The 21,701-nt window shown below is 37.2% G+C and overlaps 1 protein-coding gene across 19 annotated transcripts in view; it reads left to right on the top strand.

The window, feature by feature from the left end:
• MAGI1 (membrane associated guanylate kinase, WW and PDZ domain containing 1) overlaps window positions 1-21,701 on the top strand; it is a 592,032-nt gene that overhangs the window by 494,282 nt on the left and 76,049 nt on the right. For 8 of the 19 annotated variants that reach the window (XM_019757193.2, XM_019757187.2, XM_019757184.2 and 5 more), the window contains exons 6-10: window positions 4,841-4,923; window positions 10,163-10,198; window positions 15,694-15,751; window positions 18,183-18,316; window positions 20,049-20,141. In XM_019757193.2, coding sequence (XP_019612752.2) covers window positions 4,841-4,923; window positions 10,163-10,198; window positions 15,694-15,751; window positions 18,183-18,316; window positions 20,049-20,141 — 404 coding nt within the window. Of the gene's footprint in view, window positions 1-4,840; window positions 4,924-10,159; window positions 10,199-15,693; window positions 15,752-18,182; window positions 18,317-20,048; window positions 20,142-21,701 lie in introns of all 19 variants that reach the window. The other 11 variants (XM_019757194.2, XM_019757182.2, XM_019757189.2 and 8 more) reach the window with 2 other exon arrangements.

Genomic DNA, 21,701 nt, shown 5'->3' with positions numbered 1-21,701 from the left:
ACAGAAGACATAAAAAATGGAAATTATGGACAGAAAAATACAATAACCAAAATAAAAGACTCAGTAGGTGGCGTCAACAACAGACTGGAGGGGAAAGAGGAAAGAATCAGTAAACTTGAAGGCAGAAAATAGAAATAACCCAATATGAACAACAGAGAGAATACACTACATAAAAATTGAACAGAGCTTCAGGAGCCTTTGAAGCAATAACAGAAGATCTAATATTTGTCCCAGAAGAGTCCCAGGAGAACTGAAAATGGGTGGGGCTGACAAAGTACTTGAAAAACAAAACCCTCCAAATTTGGCCAAAGAAATAAACCTACAGAGAAGCTTAGTGGTCTCAAACGGGATAACCCCTGTCCCCCCTCAAAAAACTATACCAAGACACATCATTGTCAAACTTGTGAAAATAAAGAAAAATCTTAAAAACAGAGAAATGACACATTCCTTGTGTTAGTGAAACAATTCAAATGACAGCATATATTTCATCAGAAGGAAGCAGCGCAGCATTTTTCAGGTGCTGAAGAATGAAGAAAAAAAGCAACCCACAATTGTATATCCAGTGAAAATAATATCCAGTGAAAATGAGGGGGAAACCAAGACATTCTTAGATGAAGGAAAATTGAAAGAATTTGTCGCCAGCAAGCTTGTATTAAATGAATGGCTTAACGATATTCTGTAAACAAAAAATTATAAAAAAATAATCTTAGAACATCAGAAAGAAAGAAAGAACAAAAGAAAGTTAAAATATAGGTAAATAAAATACACTTCTCTTAAGTTTTCTAATTAGGTTTAGGGTTGAAGCAAAAATTATAACATCATCTAATACATTTTTAAATGTATGTAGAGAAAATATTTAAGACAATTTTATTATAAATGCAAAAGGGTTAAAAGATATATATATATATGTGTGTGTGTGTGTGTGTTACATATAGTTATATTATATGTGACTATATGTAGTGAGAGATGATATAGTTAGTGTGTTTGGGCTGCTATAACAAAAACAGCATAGACCAGGTGGCTTAAACTACAAACATTTATTTCTCACAGTTCTAGACATTGGGAAATTCAAGATCAACACAGTGTCTTCTCACTGTGTTCTCACATGGTGGGAAAAAGAGAACAAATAGAAAACAGAAAACAAAATAGAAGACTTATGTGCTTACGTATCAATAATTATATTAAATAAATTTAAATACAGCAATTAAAAGATAGAGAATGGCAGAGAGATTAACAAATATGACCAAACAATATACTTTTAACCAAAACGTATTTCAAATAAAATAATATTGTTAAGTTGAAAGTAAAAGTCTGGAAAAATACATCTTGAAACATTAATCAGAAGAAATAGCGTTGCATATTAATGACAGGTAAAGTAGGGAAATCTCTAAACACTTAGAAACTAAATAATACACTTCTAAATAATCTATGGGTCAAACAGGAAGTCTCAGGGGAAATTTAAAAAGTACATTGACCTGAATAAAAATGAAAAACAGCATATCAAAATAGGTGGGGCACAGCCAAAGCAGTGATAAAAGGTAAATTTATAGCTTTGAACCAATGGAAAAGAAGAAAAATCTCTAATAAACAATCTAAGCACTCAACTCAAGAACCCAGAAAAACAATAGCAAATTAAACATGAAATAAGTAAAAGGAAGGAAATAATAAAAAGCAGAGCTCAATGAAATCTAAAACAAAAACAGTAGAGAAAATCAATAAAACAAACAGCTGATTCTTGTAAAAGATTAATGAAATTGAAGAACCGCTGGCAAAACTGACAAAGGAAAAAAATTAGAGAGGGCACAAGTTACCATTATTAGGAACTAAATAAGGAATTGCCTCAGACCTTGAAGACATAAAGAAGATAAGAGGATGCTGCCCATAAGTCTGCATACATAAATTTGACAACTTACATGAAATAGACCATTTCCTCAGGAAGTGTGAACTACCACAACTCATCCAATAAGGAACAGATAATACAAATAGCCCTGTAACTATTAAGGAAAATGAATTTGTAATTTAAATGCTCATGAAAAAGAAATCTCCAGGCCAAGATGGCTTCACTAGAGAAACAGTCAAAGAAGAATTCGATTTCTACACAATCTCTTCCTGAAAAAAGAAGAGATTCTATTTTCTAAAAGAGATTCTAGATTCTAAAATATGTTCATGAAGCTAGTGTTACCTTGTTACGAAAAACAAACAAGGACTGTGCAAGAAAAAAGAAAACTGCCAAGCAATATCCTCATGAATATAGATGCAAAAATCTGTAACAAAATTTTAACAAATAATATTCAATAATTCAGAAAAAGAATTATACACCATAACCAAGTGGGTATTATTCCACAGAAGCAAGACTAGTTCAATATTTGAAATTATTATCAATGTGATCCACCATATTAAGAGACTAAAGAAGAAAATCACGCAATCATAATCATGAATGCAGTAAAAGTTTTTAACAAAATACAGTACTCATGAAAAAAATTATTAGAAAAATAAGAATGGGGTAATTTTCTTGACTTGATAAATAGCATCTACAAAAAACCTACAGCTGACATTATACTTAACGGTGAAAGACAAAATATTTTTTTCTGCAAGATTGAGAATAAGCCAAGGATATTAGCTCTCACCACTCTTAATTCAACATCATACTGTAAGTTCTAGCCAGGATAATAAATCAATAAAAGGAAATAAAAGACAAAGGTTGGAAGGGAAGGAATAGAACTATCCCTCTTTGCAGATTATATGATTATGTAGAAAATTTCAAGAATTGTACAGAAAATTCTAGAATACAAGGTATGATCAAAAAATACGGTGAATGTTTACATTTTTAAAAATATATTACAGAAAAAGACATATTGCCATTAATCCCCCTCAAAATATTCCCCCTCACTTGGAACACACTTATCCCATCATTTTTGCCACTTTCTGAAACAGTTCTGGAAGTCTTCTTTTGTGAGTGTCTGTAGTTGTGCTGTCGTGGCTGCCTCGATGTCCTGAATCGATTCAAAACATTTACCTTTCATGGTCATTTTGATTTGGGGGAAGAGCTAGAAGTGACAAGGTGCCAGGGCCAGTGAATAAGGTGGATGAGAACACACTGTAATGTTCTTATTTGACGGACATTGCCATACCAGAAGCGATATGTGACACGGAGTTTATCTGGTGTGATCACAAAATACGGTGAATGCTGCTGCCAAGTGCCATCCAACAGAAAGGCAGGGATCTTCAATACAGGGAGCAGTACATAGAATCTTAGTAACAATGTGTGACAAGCTTCAACTTGTTTGGTGCCGTCAGTTAGGTGTGAGCTACGGTTGAGAGGTGTGTTTTGAAGTGTGCCATAAATCATCCTCCATTATGACAACGTTCCGTGTCACACATCGCTTCTGGTATGGCAATTTCTGTCAAATAAAACATAACGGTGTGTCCTCATTCACCTTATTCACCGGATCTGGCACCATGTGACTTTTGGCTCTTCCCCAAAGTCGAAATAATTCAGGACATTGAGGCAGCCACGACAGCCAACTAAAGACACTCACGAAAGAGGACTTCCAGAACTGCTTCTGAAAATGGCCAGAACAATGGGACAAGTTTGCTCAAAGTGAGGGGGGAGTATTTTGAGAGGGATTTAATGGCAATGTGTCTTTTACTGTAATAAATTTTTTTTGTTGTTTAAACATTCACTGTATTGGTTTGATCACACCTCGTAAGTGAGCAAATAAGTAGTATTGATGGTGATAGTTGTTACTATATTACCTTTCTATTTTTCCTTTTAATTCAGTTTTTTCTTTTAACTCGGTGTATACATTTGCACATTCTGTTTTTTCACTTAAGGCATATTATTTTTCAATACTTAATAAGATTTAAATCTAAGATAAAGAACTGGCGATTTTTCAACATGTTCACAACCTAAACTTCAGATTTCCAAAAAAATTATTTTTAATGTCTTGCTTTCATTTCTGGTTTGCAGTATAAACTACTGGATTTACAGTCCTTTGCCCCTCCTATTTAGCTTGCATGCAGTGGCTGGGAGCTCAGGCAAAACTTTGACCCAGTGTATTGCTCTGCTTCAGATCAAGTGTTTCCATCCTTCTCGTGACATTTCTAACAGGAAGAAGGGCAGTATTCTTGGGAATGTTCCTGCTCTTTCAGACCTTCAAGGGCTCAGTCAGTGTCGGTTGAAACACTTCATCTAGAGTTGGGCTATAGCCTTCAGAAGGCGGTTTGGTGACATGTTTAACTTCGCCAAAGATTTTCTTGGCCCATAAATAGAAATTTATGATAGATAATTTGGGGTTGCCTCCACTATATCTGAAGCACAGTTTAGGGTGCTGTGATTAATGATACGTGTTAGCAGCTGTGAGCCACTTGCATGAATTGAGGTAATTTCACACTGTCATGAGAATCCTTATATAAAAGAATGAGTGAAGGAGCAGCCTTCTTTGTGAATTCCAGCATTCAAGATTTAAGTGATAGCAAATTGAAAATAAATTGAAGTTTGCTCTTCAGCAGATGTGAAGACTAAAATAAGTAGACAGCAGTAGACAGTGTAGACAAGGGGTGTCATTTGGAACTCATTTTTCAAAACTAAACTGGTGTTCCAATTTCAGCTTTCAATAATGGAATGATTATATCTTAGATAAGTTAAAAGCCTGCCTGAGATCTTTCCTAAGCCATTTTATAATTCCAAAATCAGGCTCTCTTCTGGTGTGGGTTTGCTGTTGGAAAGTACCTTTGATTGGTTGAAGAGCAAATGTTCAAGGGTATGTAATTCTTTTGTCATTGAGCTTTTTCCTTTTTCTTTTCAAACATATTTCTTGTTTTTGTTTCTGGATTTCAGCCATAACACAAAAACAACATCCTGGTTAGACCCTCGGTGCCTGAACAAGCAGCAGAAGCCTCTGGAAGAGTGTGAAGATGATGGTAAGGGGCTCGGAAGGTCTTGGTTTAAGTGAGTTGGGTGTTTGTTCACACATGCAAATTTTAAAGAGTTGTAGCAAAGGTCAACCAGGTTTCAACAAAGAGTTTTCAAAAGGTAATCTGGACCTGTGCTAGGTCAGCTGCCCAAAAATATCATCAGTCTAACTTTCAGTTTCAAAATTCTTGGCCATATGCAAGGCAGGTGTAAGGGAACGGTTGAAGAGCTTTCTTTGGGTAGGGTTGAGGTTGTTTTTCCTTTGGTTTTTCTAAGATGAAAGCCTCAGTTTCACCCCGTAGACATCTTCCAAATAAGCAGAAATAGTCTCTGCCTATTTCTTTTCTGTTTTCTCATATCTGTTTACACTCATTGCGATTGGGGACTCAATGCAATGGGACTATGATTGCTCCCAATGACTTGATCTAAACATGTACACCCTATGCCTTCTTACGTGATGTTGCCTCTAATTGGAACATCACGCATCACATTTGTTTCTTCCTTTCAGTCTGAGCATAGATAGTACCTTTCTCTGGAAATCTTCCCTGACCACCCTTCCCACTCCTGACTGGATTAGGCACCGTAATGAGTCTCCTCTCTCCGTTCCTACAATTCCCCAAGAGCAGGGACAGTGCCGTTCATTTTCACTGTCGCATACCTACTGTTTGCAGACTCTACTCTCTCATTATTCTGCTACCTCTTTGAGAACGATTTCTGAATTCCTTCCATTGTATGCCCTTTTAAAATTTGGTAATTATCATGTATTTGTTTTTTGAGTTCATTTCTGTTTCTATGTAAAATGCAGTCTCTGGGGAAAATCTCATTCATTTCCCTGAATCCCAAATATCAACCTTATTTGAACAATTTCGAGATCTATTTGAACTCTCAGAGTACTATAAACAACAAAAGAGATGCTTATAGTGGATAGCCTTCTTTCTACTTTGTGGTACAAGAGTCCCATGGTCTATGAAAGGAAAAACAGTTTTCTGTCAACTTCCAGAATCCTTCACTTCTGACGCCATATGTGTGGGGGTTTCCCACACCGGGCAGTCCTCCTGTTCTCTGTGGATACCACCTGCGTGTCCTACAGTCGTGACACTATTTACCTGGGTTTAGCATAGATCCTGCAGGCTTAGAGCTCAGTGAAACATAAATAAATGAAAATAAATTAACTACAGGGTAATCCAATTCCTACTAAATGCACTCTGGTTTCCAAAAGCAGAAGGGAAATCAGTAGAATTGTTATAAAAGAATGATTTATTTACACATAAAGGCAGATGTATAGTCATATCTCCATTGGCAATGGAACTATACACAGCCAGAAATTATTCAAATGAAGATACAACCTCTGCCTTCAGGACCTTGGAGAAAACTCTAGAATGTCTCTAAAAATAGACATCTACCTATTGGACTCTACTCCTGTATTATGAAAGTCTTAGAGGAAAAGATTAGTAGCTTTTTTAAAACTCTTCATGTTTCATAACTATTACTTCCCAAGTCTTGATGTAGGGAAAGCAGATCTTGACTTGTTTGAGAATCGCTGTGTAACTTAGAGTATATCTTAAGTACCTGGAAAGTGTGTTCTTCCAAGAAAGAGTCTCAGGTGTTACCCTACCCCCACTCTCCTTGTTAATCTTGAAAAAGAATCAACTGGCTATAAAAGTTACTATTTTAAAAAGTTTATTTCAAGGCTTTGGGATTTTTAATTACTCTTCCAAAATGAAAAACAATTGAGACTGAACAAATGCGTTCCTTTTAAGTACACTGAAGTCTATCCCATGTTCTACCAAAATTACTTTTTGGTATGCACGAAATAAAAGAGAAATGGTTTGCTTTGCTGCTCATTATTCATTTCTGGCATTTGAATTAGTATAATTATAGAATACATGTTTTACTGTAAGATACTGGATCTTTATTAATTTATCCTCAGGCAGAATTGTGTGTGTGCAAGTATGTATCTACACATGTGTGTGTTGTATGTGTGTGTGTGTGTGTGTGTGTGTGTGTGTGTGTAGTTAAAGTTTATTTGAAAATGTGAGCCAGTAAATTACAATACTGTCAAAACCTTGTACTCTAAGATCCATCATTGTATCTGGATCACAGATTACATAAAATGAACATAGACTTTCATGTTTACATTTATATGACTGACTTCAAGTGGAAATATAAAGCCTTTTCACTGAGGGGGCATGATTAAGATACTCATCTTATTCTGGTTGCTTAGTCCTGGTCCTGAAGAAGGAATGGAACAGGTGTGTTGTCACCTGCGTTATTTTGCATGCTTACGGGATGGATAATGGACTATCCCGATTAGTCAAATGTGACCAATTTTCAAAGATCAGAACATAAAATACATTCAACTGTAAAACTTCATGGAACAAAATTTAAACTTTACTTGATGACCTGATGATTTTGAAGGCACTTTAGACACTCTCATTGCCGTAAGATCTTCAGTGTCAGTGTCCATTATAATTATATGTATGGAAATGCCTGTTAATATAATTTTATAGGTGGTAGAAAACTCTAATAACTTTTACCGAGAAAAACTGTTAATGCAGTAGAAGAGTTACTGAATGGTTTTGTTACCAAATCTAGTAATTTTTCATTCTTCGGATTCTTATCATTGATGTTAATGTTACTTCCTTTAGAACAAGTATGTATTCATACCAAATGCACTTAGTTTGGTAATTATCCCTTCAACATTAGGATTTATATATTCTTTTCATAGTAGAAATTATGTGTATGTCTGTCTGCCTGTATACACCAACAGTATAAATATATAACCAGATTGCCAGATTGTTCCACAATGACAAATACACGTCCCATATTTGCATCTTCTATTGCCAGTTAACGCAAAGCTGCCTTGTGTTGTTGTTTATATCATGTCACAAAGAAGAATAACATTTGTTGGTTGCAAAATTGTTCCTGTGTTTCTTTCTCCTCTGTGTAGGTAATAAAAACATGGAAGGTGACAGTACAGCATCATACTTATTTTTTAAAAATTTTATTTTCAATTTCCTATCTCAAAAATTGAGAAACTAGTTTGGGATTTTGATTTTCAGTGTATAACTCCTTTTGTCATTTCTATGTATTTCATTCAATTAAGAAGCCTTTGAACTTGACTATGAGCTCCAGGCCAATATTTTAATCTGCCTGATCGATCACACCAACTGTCCCAAAGAGACTTTAAACTCAATATGATTAAAACCCAACTAATGATCTTTCCCTCCGAAACCTGGTCCTCTGTGTTTCGTATTTCAGTTGAGGGTAAAGTCATGCATACTCAGAAGTCCCCCTTAACCTGTTACTTTTCTTCACACCCATTTTTAACCCCTCTACGAGCTGAGTTCACTTGGCCTCCAAGATACCTCTGCAGTCCATTCCCTAATTTCTTTGCCACCGCTACCATCCTCATCCAGGTCACGCTCCTCTTCTGCCCAGACTCTTGCCCACTCTCCTCCTTACACTGTACTAAGAGCAGTCTTGTAGATTGTGTCATCACTGAGCACCCCCTCAAGCCCTGTCCAGTGGCTGTCTGGTCTGCTCAGTACATGCCCAGTCCTTAGCTGGCCTCTCCAAGCTTGATGTGGTTCGGCCTCTATAGCTCATCTCATCCTCGCTGCTGTCCACTCTCTGCCCTTCACTCCCACTAGTCCTCATCAAGTTCCTGCTCCAGGCCAGTTAGATGTACACTTTGCTCTTGTTAAAATACTTTTAAATTCCACATCTGTTTATATGTGAAGTGTGTTTTAGGAACTTCAGATTACCAGTGATCCCAGTAAACGAAAAGCCCTGCTCTGGGAGAGCTTAAATTCTAGTCATTTTGTACTCTAAGTCTTTTTGTGAAATTTTTTACATCCTTCAGATTATAACTCAGGGACTATTTCTATGCCCTTGTCCCCAGATATGATTAGTCACTCTATTATGTGTTTTACTCTAGAAGAGATTGCAGTTTTAGTTTAATTTTTTTTATGTGACTTTGGATTTGTCTCCTCCAAAAGGATAGAGATATGTCTGATTGTGCTCATTTTGAATATCTGTCCCCTAGCATAGCGACTGGCACATAGTAGTTCTCATTAAATAATTATTGAGGAAATGAATGAATGCTCCCAACGACATTATTAGATAATACCCAAGTGGGCATTTTCATGAAAGATTTTATATAAATCATATTCCCTTTTTAAGAAACGATGCCTGTGTCAAAACTTACTGCCAGTTGTAGAGTTTTTAAATCAAGAGTTTACAAGGTGTGTAGGACCATGTTGGTTACTAAAGTCAATAATCGATTCATTCGTGTATTCATTCATCGATTTGAGAAATGTTTAGTCCCTATCATGTACCCAAACTACACTGGGCACTGAGCAACTTACAGTGTAAAAACAGGCACAGTCCCTGGTTTTGTGGTGCTTCCAGTGAAGGGGACAGTCACCTGCTCTGTCGCTGGAGAAGCTTTAAATGTGAAATGATTTGTTGTGTGCTGTCCCGTGTTCTCTCCTTAGCAGTAACAAAACCTTTTACTGACAGCAGGAAGGGGATGTAATGGAAAGGATCTTGACTTGTTTTGCTCACTGAAATTATTGAGAACATTTTCATTCTAATATGTCTGAGCTGTTTGACTTGGAAATCTTATATAAAGTAAACTCTGCCTCCTTTGGGGCAGCCTTCAAGCTTTCCTTCCCTAATGCACATCATCATGAAATAATTCATCTTTCTATCCCCCTTTTAAAGAGATTGAAGTGTAGCTCATTTTACAATCTGCATTCTCAATTAGACCTCACCTCCTATTTTTCAGGCAGCAGTATTACTTATAAGTTAAGTAATGCTCTAATTGTGAGTATAATTGTCTTGCTGATTAGAGGCTTATTGAAGGATTAAAAGGACTAATATTGAAAGGTCTAACAGCTTTGTTTGCTTGAAATAAGGTCTGTAATAAGTGACTCTTCACTTAAGAACAGTGAAACCGCAAAGGTATTTATCATCTTTTACAACCAATCAAACCCGATTTTGACATGCAAGGAAATGAGCCCTATAATTATGTTACCAATATCAGCTCTTACCGTTTTGTGATTTACACTGAGGTCTCGAGTTTATTAGCCAAGCCAATGAAATAAGCCACAATGCAGGTAAGGACAAAATTACGTGATGTGTTTGCTGCTATTTTTCTGAGGGGAATTCCTTTCTTGGTGCTGGTGTCTGAATTTTTCTTTCTTTCTTTTCTGTCTCATTCCTGCTATTCCTTTGGAGAAGAAGGTGTCCACACGGAGGAGCTGGACAGTGAACTAGGTAATGCCTGCCCACCTGCTGCTGCTGCTGCTGCATGATTTGCCCTGAATGCTTTTGTCTCCAGTGAATTGCTTAATCTCTCCGTTTCTTTAGTTTGCACTTCTCCAATTATGATTTTCATTCCAGCTTGTCCATGAAAGGTCGTTCTTACCACCCATGTGTCCGACTGCAGGCATCACGCAGTTGTAATAAATTGTGTCTACAAAGAAAAGGTCTGAGTGAATTGAGACTAGAACGAGAATTAGCCAATCAGTGCAAGGCATTCTTGTAATTTGAAGATTAAGAAAAAACTGAGGGCATAGATGCTGGTCAAGTCCTTTGGACTCTCATATAACAGATCTCAGCCTCATTTTTTTGTTTTGTTTTGTTTTGTTTTGTTTGGTGTGGGTAGTAATCTACGTGGGTAATACAAAAAAAAGCACAGCAAAAGAAACAAAAACCTACCAGACTAATTTAAGGATCTTTATGCGAGTGACAGCAATATAGTAATTTAAATGATTAACTGAGTAGTTAATATCTTTAGTGTTGTGTTGTGATTAAGTCATTTGTAACTGTAGTGAATGGCTTGAAAGCCAGATGCTGGGTTCATATATACCATTTTCCTTAGAGTGTATATATCAATGTAAATCATGTCTTGACTACACTAGCTGTTGTAGTTTAGAAATAATTTACATTAGCAGATAATGCCAACTCTTTTATCTTGGCTATTGGAATATATTGAATTATGTCTCCTGCTAAGTTTAATGTTTTATGTTCCACTTTGAACAATGTTAATAATAGTTTGCATTCCGTCTGATGCCTCCACAGATGGGAAAGTACAGGTTTTGGCTGAATTGCACCAGAAAGCCTACATGATTGAAAATTGACCATAGTACATTTTTTAAATAGAAAATTATTTAATATCAATATGAATGGAATTGTACTGAGATTATTGAATCAACCTAGCATTTTTAAGATTGTCTTAAGAACTGGAAATATAAATATTTAATACAGATTATTGTTTTCATTCAATTTTGGTTTTGTTATATAGGTAAAGATAATCATATAACAAAAGAGTTATGATAGAATTCACCTCTTTTTTTCTTAATGTTTGGAACATATCCTATTGTAATTGGTGGCTATGCCAGCGATACTCAATAACTATTGATAGATCTATTTTTAAACATGTTCGCTAAGTTGTCTCTTTGTGGTCATTGCAGTAGGGATGATGTGAGATTTAGCCTGTGTAGTAGAACAATTGGAAACTAATTTTATTTTTTAAAAAGGCATCAGTCTAGTGATATTAGATAAAGTAATTGAAAAAGATCGAAGGAGGTTTTGCAGACATAAGTGCCTTAATCGTTTGCTGAACCAGTTGAAACCAGTCTTGCTACCTGCCTAACATGTGAGTGACCAGGGCAGCTGGGGGACATAATGCGGCCATGTGCAGGGGCACGGATTTATTTGCTTCTGTAGAAGTTGAAATGTTGAAATTTTTAGGGAACAAGTGTCTGTTTTCTTTTTCCCCATGTAACTGTAATATTGTGGGAACTTTCCTATGCTGTTAGACTCTAAAAAATAAGTTATAATGGCGCACAGCATCCCTTCTCATGAGGGTCATGGCAACAGTCAGGGAGGTGGTTTGGTGAAGTGGAGGAGCTGTCTGTCTCTGGTGTCAGACAGGGCGGCCTGGCCTCCTACCCGCTCCCCCACCTCCTGGCTTCATTGCCTTGGGCAAGTCGTTCACCTTCTCTTAGCTTCCCTTTCCTTATCTGTAAAGAGGGGCTGAAAGAGGAGCTCCCGTGGTGCTCGTCAAGGAAACTTCATGTTTGTGCCTTAACATTTGTCCCTGTGATCAGCTCATATGGTTGTTTTTACCAGTTTTCTTCTTTATTTCCTAATTCCCTCTTGTTGGACTTTTCAGTACTTGTTTGTGGTACTTTTTACCTTTAATATGAGACAGGAGAGAAACACGTACACTGTAGAAATGACCTAAATGTGTCCCTGTGGGTGTAGTAGAGATAGACTCTGGTTTTTGTTTGCACGTGTCCACTGTGTAAAGAGTGGTGTACGTGCATATGAACGCACACACACACACACATTGACTTTTCTTTTGCATTCACTCCAGATTCTATTGACCAGCTCATTGCCCGTTTTCTTAATAAGAGGGTCTTAATTTCAAACAACAGCAACTGTCAGGTTTTCAGAGAACAATAATACAATTCCAGATGTGACAGGGAAACCCTCTCTATAATCTGCCTCTGAGAGGTGGGGGCTGTTGGCAGGAGTGTTAGACCCAGATCATTTGATTATAGAGTTGTCATTTCTGAATTCTGTTATTTGAGCTGGGTCAGTAGCTCCATTATGCACTTTGGGTTTGCAGAATTCCTCACATCCTCTGTAGACATCTCCGCAGAATTGAAAAGCATTCACAGTACCTTCCTTAGGAATTACAAGGTATTTGTGTGCTGAAACCAACTACGAGAGGTAGAGATGAGGAAATAAGGTTTCCTCCCAACCAAAACTAAGTCACAGCTTTGAAATTTATCTCTGATTATGAACATGACTTTCAATCTGTGTGCTGACAAATCCCTTTTGAAAAGAACTTAGAACATCTGACTGCTTCATATTTGCTTCTGTGGTAAAAATCAGTACAGCATGAGGTTTTCAGAGGCAGGAATAGCAAGCAGATAGACCATACAAATCTGTCCCATTCCTTTTCTGCTTTCCTAGAACAGTTGCCATTTTTGGAGCCTGTGTGCCAGCCAGGTGCTGTGCAAAATGTTTTACAAGCATCCTCATTTAATCTGCAGTCGATCTTTGAGGTAAATCGAAGATATAGATGTTGTTCCAAGATGTTAAGTAACTAGCCCAACTCCCGACTTAAGAGGTGGTTCAGTCTCAGGTCTGGGCTTCCCCATAAGGGTCTTAGCTGCCTGAGATCTCTGACAGGTTGTACAGTCTGGTTTGATGTCCAGCAGTTGTTAAACGAGGTGGGAGAGGAGTATGGTTCTTCAGGCATCTTCAGAGTGTTTAGTTAAAAAAAAAAAAAAATGTAACGTCATCTTTTTCTGAGCTTCAACATTTTCTTCCATTTTCAGTTTTTTAGAACCAAATGGCAAATTCGAGGACAAACAGCTTCCTTTTTTAAATGGATGACCCATTTCTATTTTAAGCATTAGGAGACTAATTCCTGTAAAATTAATCACCACTTTGGAAGTAAGATATCTGTCTTTTCAATTTTAAATGAGTTTTAGGATGAAAAACTAGAAAATTTTTGGAGTTTGCTAATCGGTACCAGATGTGTTTACATTTCCAAATGTGCAGAAATACTAGTTAAACGACCTCGTTCTCTGACTGGGTGACAGGGCAAAGTCAGAAGTGGCTTCTTATACCCTTCTCAGATCTCCATCGGAGCACTTACTGTGTGGCGTTTGAATTGTCTGCTCAGACGGTGCTCTTGTAATTATCCGTTTGTCCTGGTGCCTAGCACACTGTCAGGCAGTCAGCACTCAATAAATGTTTCGCAAATTAATAATGGAATGAAGTGAATTCTTAATGTTTTTCCTATTTTATCTAAATAGAGCCAAATATTTAAGGTTGCAGGTTTTGAAAACAGGCTTGGTTCATTAAACATAATGTGGTCGATCCCCTCACACTCACGGGTTCTGCTGCCATGCCAGAACAAATATACAACTGTGCACCAATTTGCATTTTTTTAATCTTCGCTTTCCCAACTCTTTGGAAATATTTTCTTGGTTCGTTTTAATTTAAATGGTAATTTCCAGCTTTGTAAGGGGAAACCATTTCCCTGTCATTTGATTTGCATTAGTCTGCGAGACTGCATATAAAAAGGCCAGGTTGTATCAACATCTGCAAATGGGACCTGTCTTGCATTTTATTTAGTAGCTTATGTCTCCCAGAATTCAAAAACTTCTTTCAAACCTGCTGTTTAAAATAAAAGAAATAATTAGAAAAAAGGGGAAAACCTTGTCTTTTTGTTTGCAAACATATAACATGGAGCAAAAACCATGAAATTAATGTGCCTTGATGTGCAGCCAAATTTGAGCAAAACATAAACTTTAAGCAATTAGCCTGTGTATGTTTGGGTGCACGTGCATGACTCCGTTTTAGTATGGAACTGTTTGTGGCATTTGTAAGCCCCGTGCACTGATGAAATGGTCACTATTTGAAAGTAGTGACCACATGATTTCTGGAATTTAAAAAAAAAATCTAGTATTTCAAAATAAGTGATATCTCAAGCGTTTGTAATATTCCATTCAGGTTGATCTTAATAGCTGTTTCTACACATAATGAGTTGCTTTGGAGCACTGTATTATACGAGCTTGCTTTACTTATGTCTATATCTGGGTGGCTTTCAAATTGAGTGATTATTCTCTGCCTGACAGAATTGTTTAATGACACAAAACACAACCTACCGTGTTTCCCCAAAAATAGTCAGACAATCAGCTATAATGCATCTTTTGGAGCAAAAATTAATATAAGACCAGGTCTTATTTTACTATAAGACCTGGTATAATAATAATATAATATAATATAATATAATACAATATAATACCAGGTCTTATATTACTTTTTGCTCCAAAAGATGCACTAGAGCTCATTGTCCAGCTAGGTCTTATTTTTGGGGAAACAGGGTCATTGCTTCTTTCACCATGTCAAATTATCTGGTGCGATAGGCTTTTTCACAATAGATTCTTGCTGTAACAGAACTCACTGTAACCTTGTTAGTAAAGTTCAAACCTTTGATATGAAGCCTTACAAAGTCAAGTCCAGTAGAGCACAGTTGAGTTTTCAGAAAGGCACATACGCCCCCCAATGCCATTTTACCACCACATTTAAAGGAATAAAATCTAGTGAGTTCTTGGAGAGTAAGACCTGTCTTTCTGTTTTCATAGGTAAACGCTGGTGAAGTAGGATAGGCACGCCCACACATAGCAGTTGAGTGATAGATGCATGTAATTTGAAAACCCAAGTCCATCTGGGCATTTTTACTTACTCAGTAGCATTTTAATTAGGAACAGGGAGAAAATAAGATGTAAATTTTATTTTATTCCAGGAAGAGCAACAACAGCACTATTGTATTGAAAATGAAAAGAAGCATTAATTTTTATCCTATTTTGCTTTTGTGATGTTAGTCTAGAAGCAAAATGAGAAAACTATAAATATTTAAGATAGGAGCTAGGCGTTCAAAGGCAAATTTTAACTATATTTTTATTAAAATCGAATTTAATAGTTGATTTAGAATGAACACACCCGGGAATGTATTTTATTAGTTTCATTTGCTTGTGTAACATATCAGTAAAGAATTGTTCATCATGTAGAAAAATACACTGATAAAAGAAAAATAATGCTTGCTTTTCTTTTAGGACACACAGTTTTAATTGGATTTAAGGCATTTTTATGAGTCTTTCTCTTTTAGCCTAACTTGTTGACAATCCCTAGGTTCTTTAAGCATATGCTCTTCTTGTTCTAAGTGTTCTTCTATTTTTCAGAACTGCCTGCTGGTTGGGAAAAGATTGAAGACCCTGTCTATGGTGTCTACTATGTAGAGTAAGTGCCTGTTAATCCACACTTTTGTTTGTATCCTACGTAATTATGTGCATTTATGCTGAACAGCGTTCACCATCATTATAAGGTATAAATTAAATAATAAGAACAATTTTATAATGAAAATATATATGTATATTTTAATGCATGAGAAAATATTCAGAGAATCTGAAGACAGCAAATTATAAAATACATGAGGGCTAGAGCTGCGTCTTTTGTTTACTACTGTACTATCAAGGCCCAACCTAGTCCTGGTGAATGGCAGGTACTTGGTAAGTAGTAGTAGAATGAATGAATGAATGAATGAATGAATGAATGAATGAGAAAAACAAGGATTCAATCGACCAAATGAGTAGGCGCTCTCTTCAAGAGGAGGACGTTTTTGCCTTCTTTTTGCCCTGCCCAGGTCTGAACTTCTTCATAATCATTTATTCATTCAGACTTTCTAAAAAGGTCAGACAAATCTTGATAACGCATGAAATGTTGCCAAGATTAAGAAAGAAATTGAGAACTAGCCTAACCTGCAAGATCTTGTATGTCTGTGTCTCTCCCTTGCCTGGGGACTATACACTTGGCTCTTGATTTCCATTTTTAAGTGTCTCAAACCCTTATCGTCCTCTTTACTGTGTATCTTATTTTAGCATTGGACATACATTTTGTCCTTTTTAAAATTTTTTTTAAAAACTCAAGCAATTAAACATTGAATAAATATGCCTCGTATCATTTCCTCTGAAAAAGATGCGGAATAATTAATAAAAGATCCTTCGAAGGAAACAAATGTCATATAAATGTTCTGTCATAATTCTAGCTGCCACAGTGAAGATCACAGCCAAGGGTTCTGTCCCTCACACTGCTGGCAATGAGAAGTGATCTGTATAATAGAGACCCTCGTGATAAGAACATATGATGAAAACTGCCAGGTCGTAAAATGCTCAGTGTCTTATTGTAAAAAGTTACAAGTTCAATATAGCAAGTGTCACATTGCCACCTCTTTATGTAGCAAGAAGGATGAGTGAGGGGGAGCATCAGGGAGGTCAGCTCAGTGGTTTCTCTGACCTTCACAAAATAAAATTCCTTTGTTTGCCCCTCAGATCATCTTTCTTGCAGATGAACAGTGGGGTTCTTGCCTATTTGGGGCTCATGTTGAGTTCTCCCTCAGCTAATGTGTGTGTTAAGAGAAAAGGTACAGGTAAGGGCAGCTTTAATGGGTGAAGAAACTTGGTTTGAGGGCCCTGCTGTTACCTTGCTATACAGTTCTCCCTTTGTTTTTACAGACCCAGGTGCCTTTCACATTAGACTATTCCTTAGCATGAAATTGCCCACAGAATTAGGAAATACACTAGTAATCCTGCAATAGGAATCAAGGGGAATCAGACTATCCACCTATTTGACGAGCTTGCCTTTAGAAAATAAAGCCTGGCTTTAAAAAGCATTTTGATTGTAAATAATCACAATAGGTATGATCCCAAACTTCTGGTGAAGTATGATTTTGATGAAGAAAGAAAAAAATACTATTATGTTTATGGCTGTTTATATAACGTGTGTATGTACATACACGCACAATAAATAAGGCCGTGACCAAAAACTCTATATGTGTTCCTATGTATGTATGTGCATGTACGTGTGTGGGGTGGGGCGGAGGAGGATGTGTTTGTTTTGCCGTGGCCTTGAGTTTTGGAGCCACCTGAAGTATCTGGGTCTTTGTCATTTTGAGCATGTCGTATTTGCTTAGCTTAGTTGCATTTGGAGTCCTTTTGCCCAAGGCTTATACTTTTAATCCTAACTCCATGTCTGTTGATCAGAATAGTTGACAGATATTGGTAGATTCCTTCTTTAACTTTACCATTGGGGTGAATGTTTAAGCTTCAGTGAACTCTACCATAGAGTTTATATCTATTATACAGCAGTTTTAGCATTATATGTTAGAGACAACAGCACATTTCCACTGTAATCTCATTTTTTAACAATTCTATAATCTGTTTCTTGTTGAATTAAAGCAACTTGCCCTGTCAGGTGATTCCTTAAACATTTGGGCACCCTGGGATTTGAAAGCAGACAGACCTGAGCTTGCATGCCTCTTTACTGTTTGCTAGCTATATTATGTTAGGTGAGTTATTACTTAACTGCTCAGAAATTTACTTTTTTTAGCCCATAAATATAAATAAAAATAGGACCTAACTCCTGGCATTTATTGTAGATTTTAAAATAACAAGCATGTAAAAGTCACAGTGCAATGCTTGGTACATTGAGCAGTCAGTATTGGAAATCAATCATTCATTTTTATTTCTTCTTCCTAACTGTACATTTTGTCACAAGATGGTCAACATCTCAGACCACCTGCTTTGCTCAGTTCTAACCGTGGTACTTGGCCTGATGGGCATTTTGCTTGTGGGATGAAATGTTTCCTAACCATACTGTGTGCCTTCTGCTCCAGCCACATCAACAGGAAGACACAGTATGAGAACCCAGTTCTAGAAGCCAAACGGAAGAAGCAGCTTGAGCAACAGCAGCAGCAGCAGCAGCAGCAGCCGCCGCAGCCCCAGCAGCCGCAGCCCCAGCAGCCAGAAGGTGGGCTTCATCTCCCTCTATGGGCAGAGCAGCGCAGGGTGAAGCCTGGGCACTGACACCCCCGTGTGGTCAGAATCGGCTTGGGTGATCCCGTCATTTTGCCGTCTGAGGATGTGATGTCCTGGGGGCCCAGTGCAGAGCAACTAGAGTTCCCTGCCCTGGGACCCAGACAGCTCAAGTGGGGGCCCAATTCAAAGGCACCAAAATCTTCACTGTAATTTAGAAAGGAACTGTCTTTAGAGTGGAGAACTTTCTGGTGGTGAAAGAATTCCCTGGCCCCAGCAGCATTTGCACACCACTTTTAGGACTTGAAGAAGAGTTATCGGGTGTGAAACTGACTTTTAATTTTAGGAGTATTTACCTGTAAGCATCACAGAAAAAATGATAACTTGAGTGCTCTGTAAAAAATTACAAGTTAATTCATGCTTTTTGTAAAAATAAGAACAATTCAGGAGAGTAGAACATTCAGTTCTCCCCTGTGCACTCCCAACCCATTCTCAGCGATAATCACTGAGCAGACATTTTCTAGAAATGTACAAATGTGCTTATTTTAACAAAAATCGAAGTTACATATATGTTTTGTGACCTGTTTCTCTCACTTGTATAGATTTCTTGCACATATTTCAAAGTTGGTTGTATCACTATTTTTCTTTCCCTAAAGGTCTTAGAAGGCAAACGTTTTCTACAAATGGGCAGATAGTAAACTTGGGGGCTTTGTGGTTTACACAGTCTCTATTACAGCTACTTATCTCTTCCCTTGTCATGTGAAAGCAGCTCTAGACAGTATGTGAACAGTGGGCGTGGGTGTGTTCGATACAACATCAGATATGGACACTGAAGTGTAAACTTCATGTAATTTTCATGTGTCATGAAATATTTTTTTCATTTGTTTCAACCATTTAAGAGTCTAAAAGCCATTTTTAGCTCACATGCTGTATACAAACAGGTATTGGGCCCAGTTTGGCCTTTTGGCCGTAATTTATTTGCCAACCACTGCCATAGACTATATTTGAGGGAGGGATGGAGCTGGGGGGGGGGAAGAATTCACCTATTTAGAAGTTCTCCTTTCTACCTTAATCTCTGTTCAATTTTAAAAATTGTCCTTTCATATTCTTTCTGAGCTGGTGAAACTGGGTGGTGTTAGTGCAGTTGGGGAACGGGAGTGTACAGTTTCATATGAGTGTGCAGTTGACTGTGTTACCTGAGCTGGAAAGAACTCTACGGTACATGTCAGAGCCACTCACTGTGAGTTATTTCTGGGCCTCCAAGGGGAACAGGCCTATAGTAGGACCCAGGAGCATTGGTCATGGTCCCGTTTGGGTTCAAAGATGATAGGAGCTTAGCAAACTACTGAGATTCACCATCACCATCACAGACAAGCAGGCGGAGCAGCCCCGTGTGTCTCAGTGGCATTTGAGAAATGTCTCCCTTATTGGGCTAGCTTTAGTTGACTCTGTCTTTCCTGGTGTTTTCCACTTGGTCTCACTTTGGACTCTCCAGCCAGAGATAACTGGAGATTTATTGGTTATATCACAATACTTCTTTCTCCAAAGATCTTAGAAAAGAGAGATATCCTAAACATAAAGTGGGCTCAAATACCAAATTCTTTTTAAGTTCTCTGCTCCTGGTTTTGTTTTGGGCAGTATTATAATGAAGAAGAAGGTGACTCTTAAGGAATTTGACCAGCCATTTGAAGGGAAAACCAGTAAACAATTGCTTCTCTTTCTTGTAGAATGGACAGAAGACCATTCATCGCTTGTGCCTCCTGTTGTTCCAAACCACCCCTCAAGCAACCCAGAGCCGGCCAGAGAAGCTCCACTTCAGGGTAAAGCGTTTTTCCAGTGACATCATAGTTTTAGCTCAGAACTCTAATTTTCCACTTTAAAAAGTGGAATATTGATAAAGAAATAGTACAACTATACAATGGAATATTACTCAGCCATAAAAAAGAAATGAAATCTTCCCTCTGCAACACCTTAGGTGGACCTAGAGAATTTTGCTGTGAGTGGAGTAATTCAGAGAAAGACAAATGTCATGTGATTCCACTTATATGTGGAATCTGAAGAACAAAATAAATGAACAAACAAAACAGAAACTCATACCGTAGATACAGAGAACATTTTGATGGTTGTCAGAGGGGAGGGGCATGGCAGGGACAGGATGAAAAAGTGAAGAGATTAAGTACAAACTGGTTGTTACAAACAGTCTTGGGGATGTAAAGTACAGCACAGGGAATATAGTCAATGATGTTGTAATGACTGTGTATGACTGGTATCAGATGGTACTAGATTTATCAGGTGATAGCCTCATAAGTTGTATAAATGTCTAATCACTATGTTGTGCACTTAAAACTAATATAATATTGCATGTCAACTGTAATTGAAAAATAAAAAAATATTTAAAGGAGTGGAATCTTGTAACTCCCAACTTATTGCCTTGATAATAAAAACCTCAATAATTGAAATTCTAAATATATTGTTAATCAGAATTGTCAAAAACATTAGAAACTTTTCTGTATGAAGTTCTAAAACTATTTGTAATGCTCTAAAGGTAATGACTACTTGTCATTAAGGATCAATTAAGCCTGGGTTTATCAACCTTGGCACAATGAACATTTTTGGCGAGATCCCGTTCTGTTGTGGCAGCCGTCCTGTACACAGTGGATGACCAGCAGCATCCTGGCCTCTGCCCAGCTGGTGCCAGTAAAATCCCTCCCCCTGTTGTGACAGTCAAAAAACTCCCTGCTGGGGCAAAATGATCCCAGAGGTGTGAACCACTGATCTAGAGACCACAGAAAGTATTGTGTTAAATAAGATAAATTGAAAACTCAGCATTGGCTGTTTCAAGATTCCAGTCAACATATTTGCTTTTAACTAACATTTTCCTGTAAATGTAAAATGATTTGCTATTACTGTTTCAAATTCTCATCTCCAGATTCTTGCTGCAGTTTTGGCCTTTATGCATGTTGTACAGTGTTTCACTGGGTCTCACTTATTTATAGTCAAATAGTTATGAACCCCCCAGAGAGGTCCATTTTGAAAATTGAAAGCTCCCAAATCTTGCTACTTTCAGGCCTCATTACTCTTAAATGATAGAAGAGGTTTTGGTGTTTTTTGTTTTTTTTTTAATTTGTTTAGTTTTTTTCTTTTAAATAAGAAAAATAGAGCAAACACCATATTTGATAGACTTAGGGAATGTGGCACAGAACTATTAAAATGACTATAAAATTTGTGCTCTCTCCATTTTCAAAGAGATATAGTTGTGTTAGGTGTAAAAAGATAAATAGAATACTTATTTTCTCTAATTTGATTCCTCCATTATAATTTTCATAAGAAAAAGTTTCCCTGCCAACTGATATTGGCATGAGATTAGTATTAATATCAAT

This window comes from Rhinolophus sinicus, linkage group LG10 (assembly GCF_036562045.2).
Source record: "Rhinolophus sinicus isolate RSC01 linkage group LG10, ASM3656204v1, whole genome shotgun sequence".
Taxonomy (NCBI): domain Eukaryota; kingdom Metazoa; phylum Chordata; class Mammalia; order Chiroptera; family Rhinolophidae; genus Rhinolophus; species Rhinolophus sinicus.
Note: the sequence above shows the minus strand (reverse complement) of the source record. Positions and strands in the feature narration are given on the sequence as shown.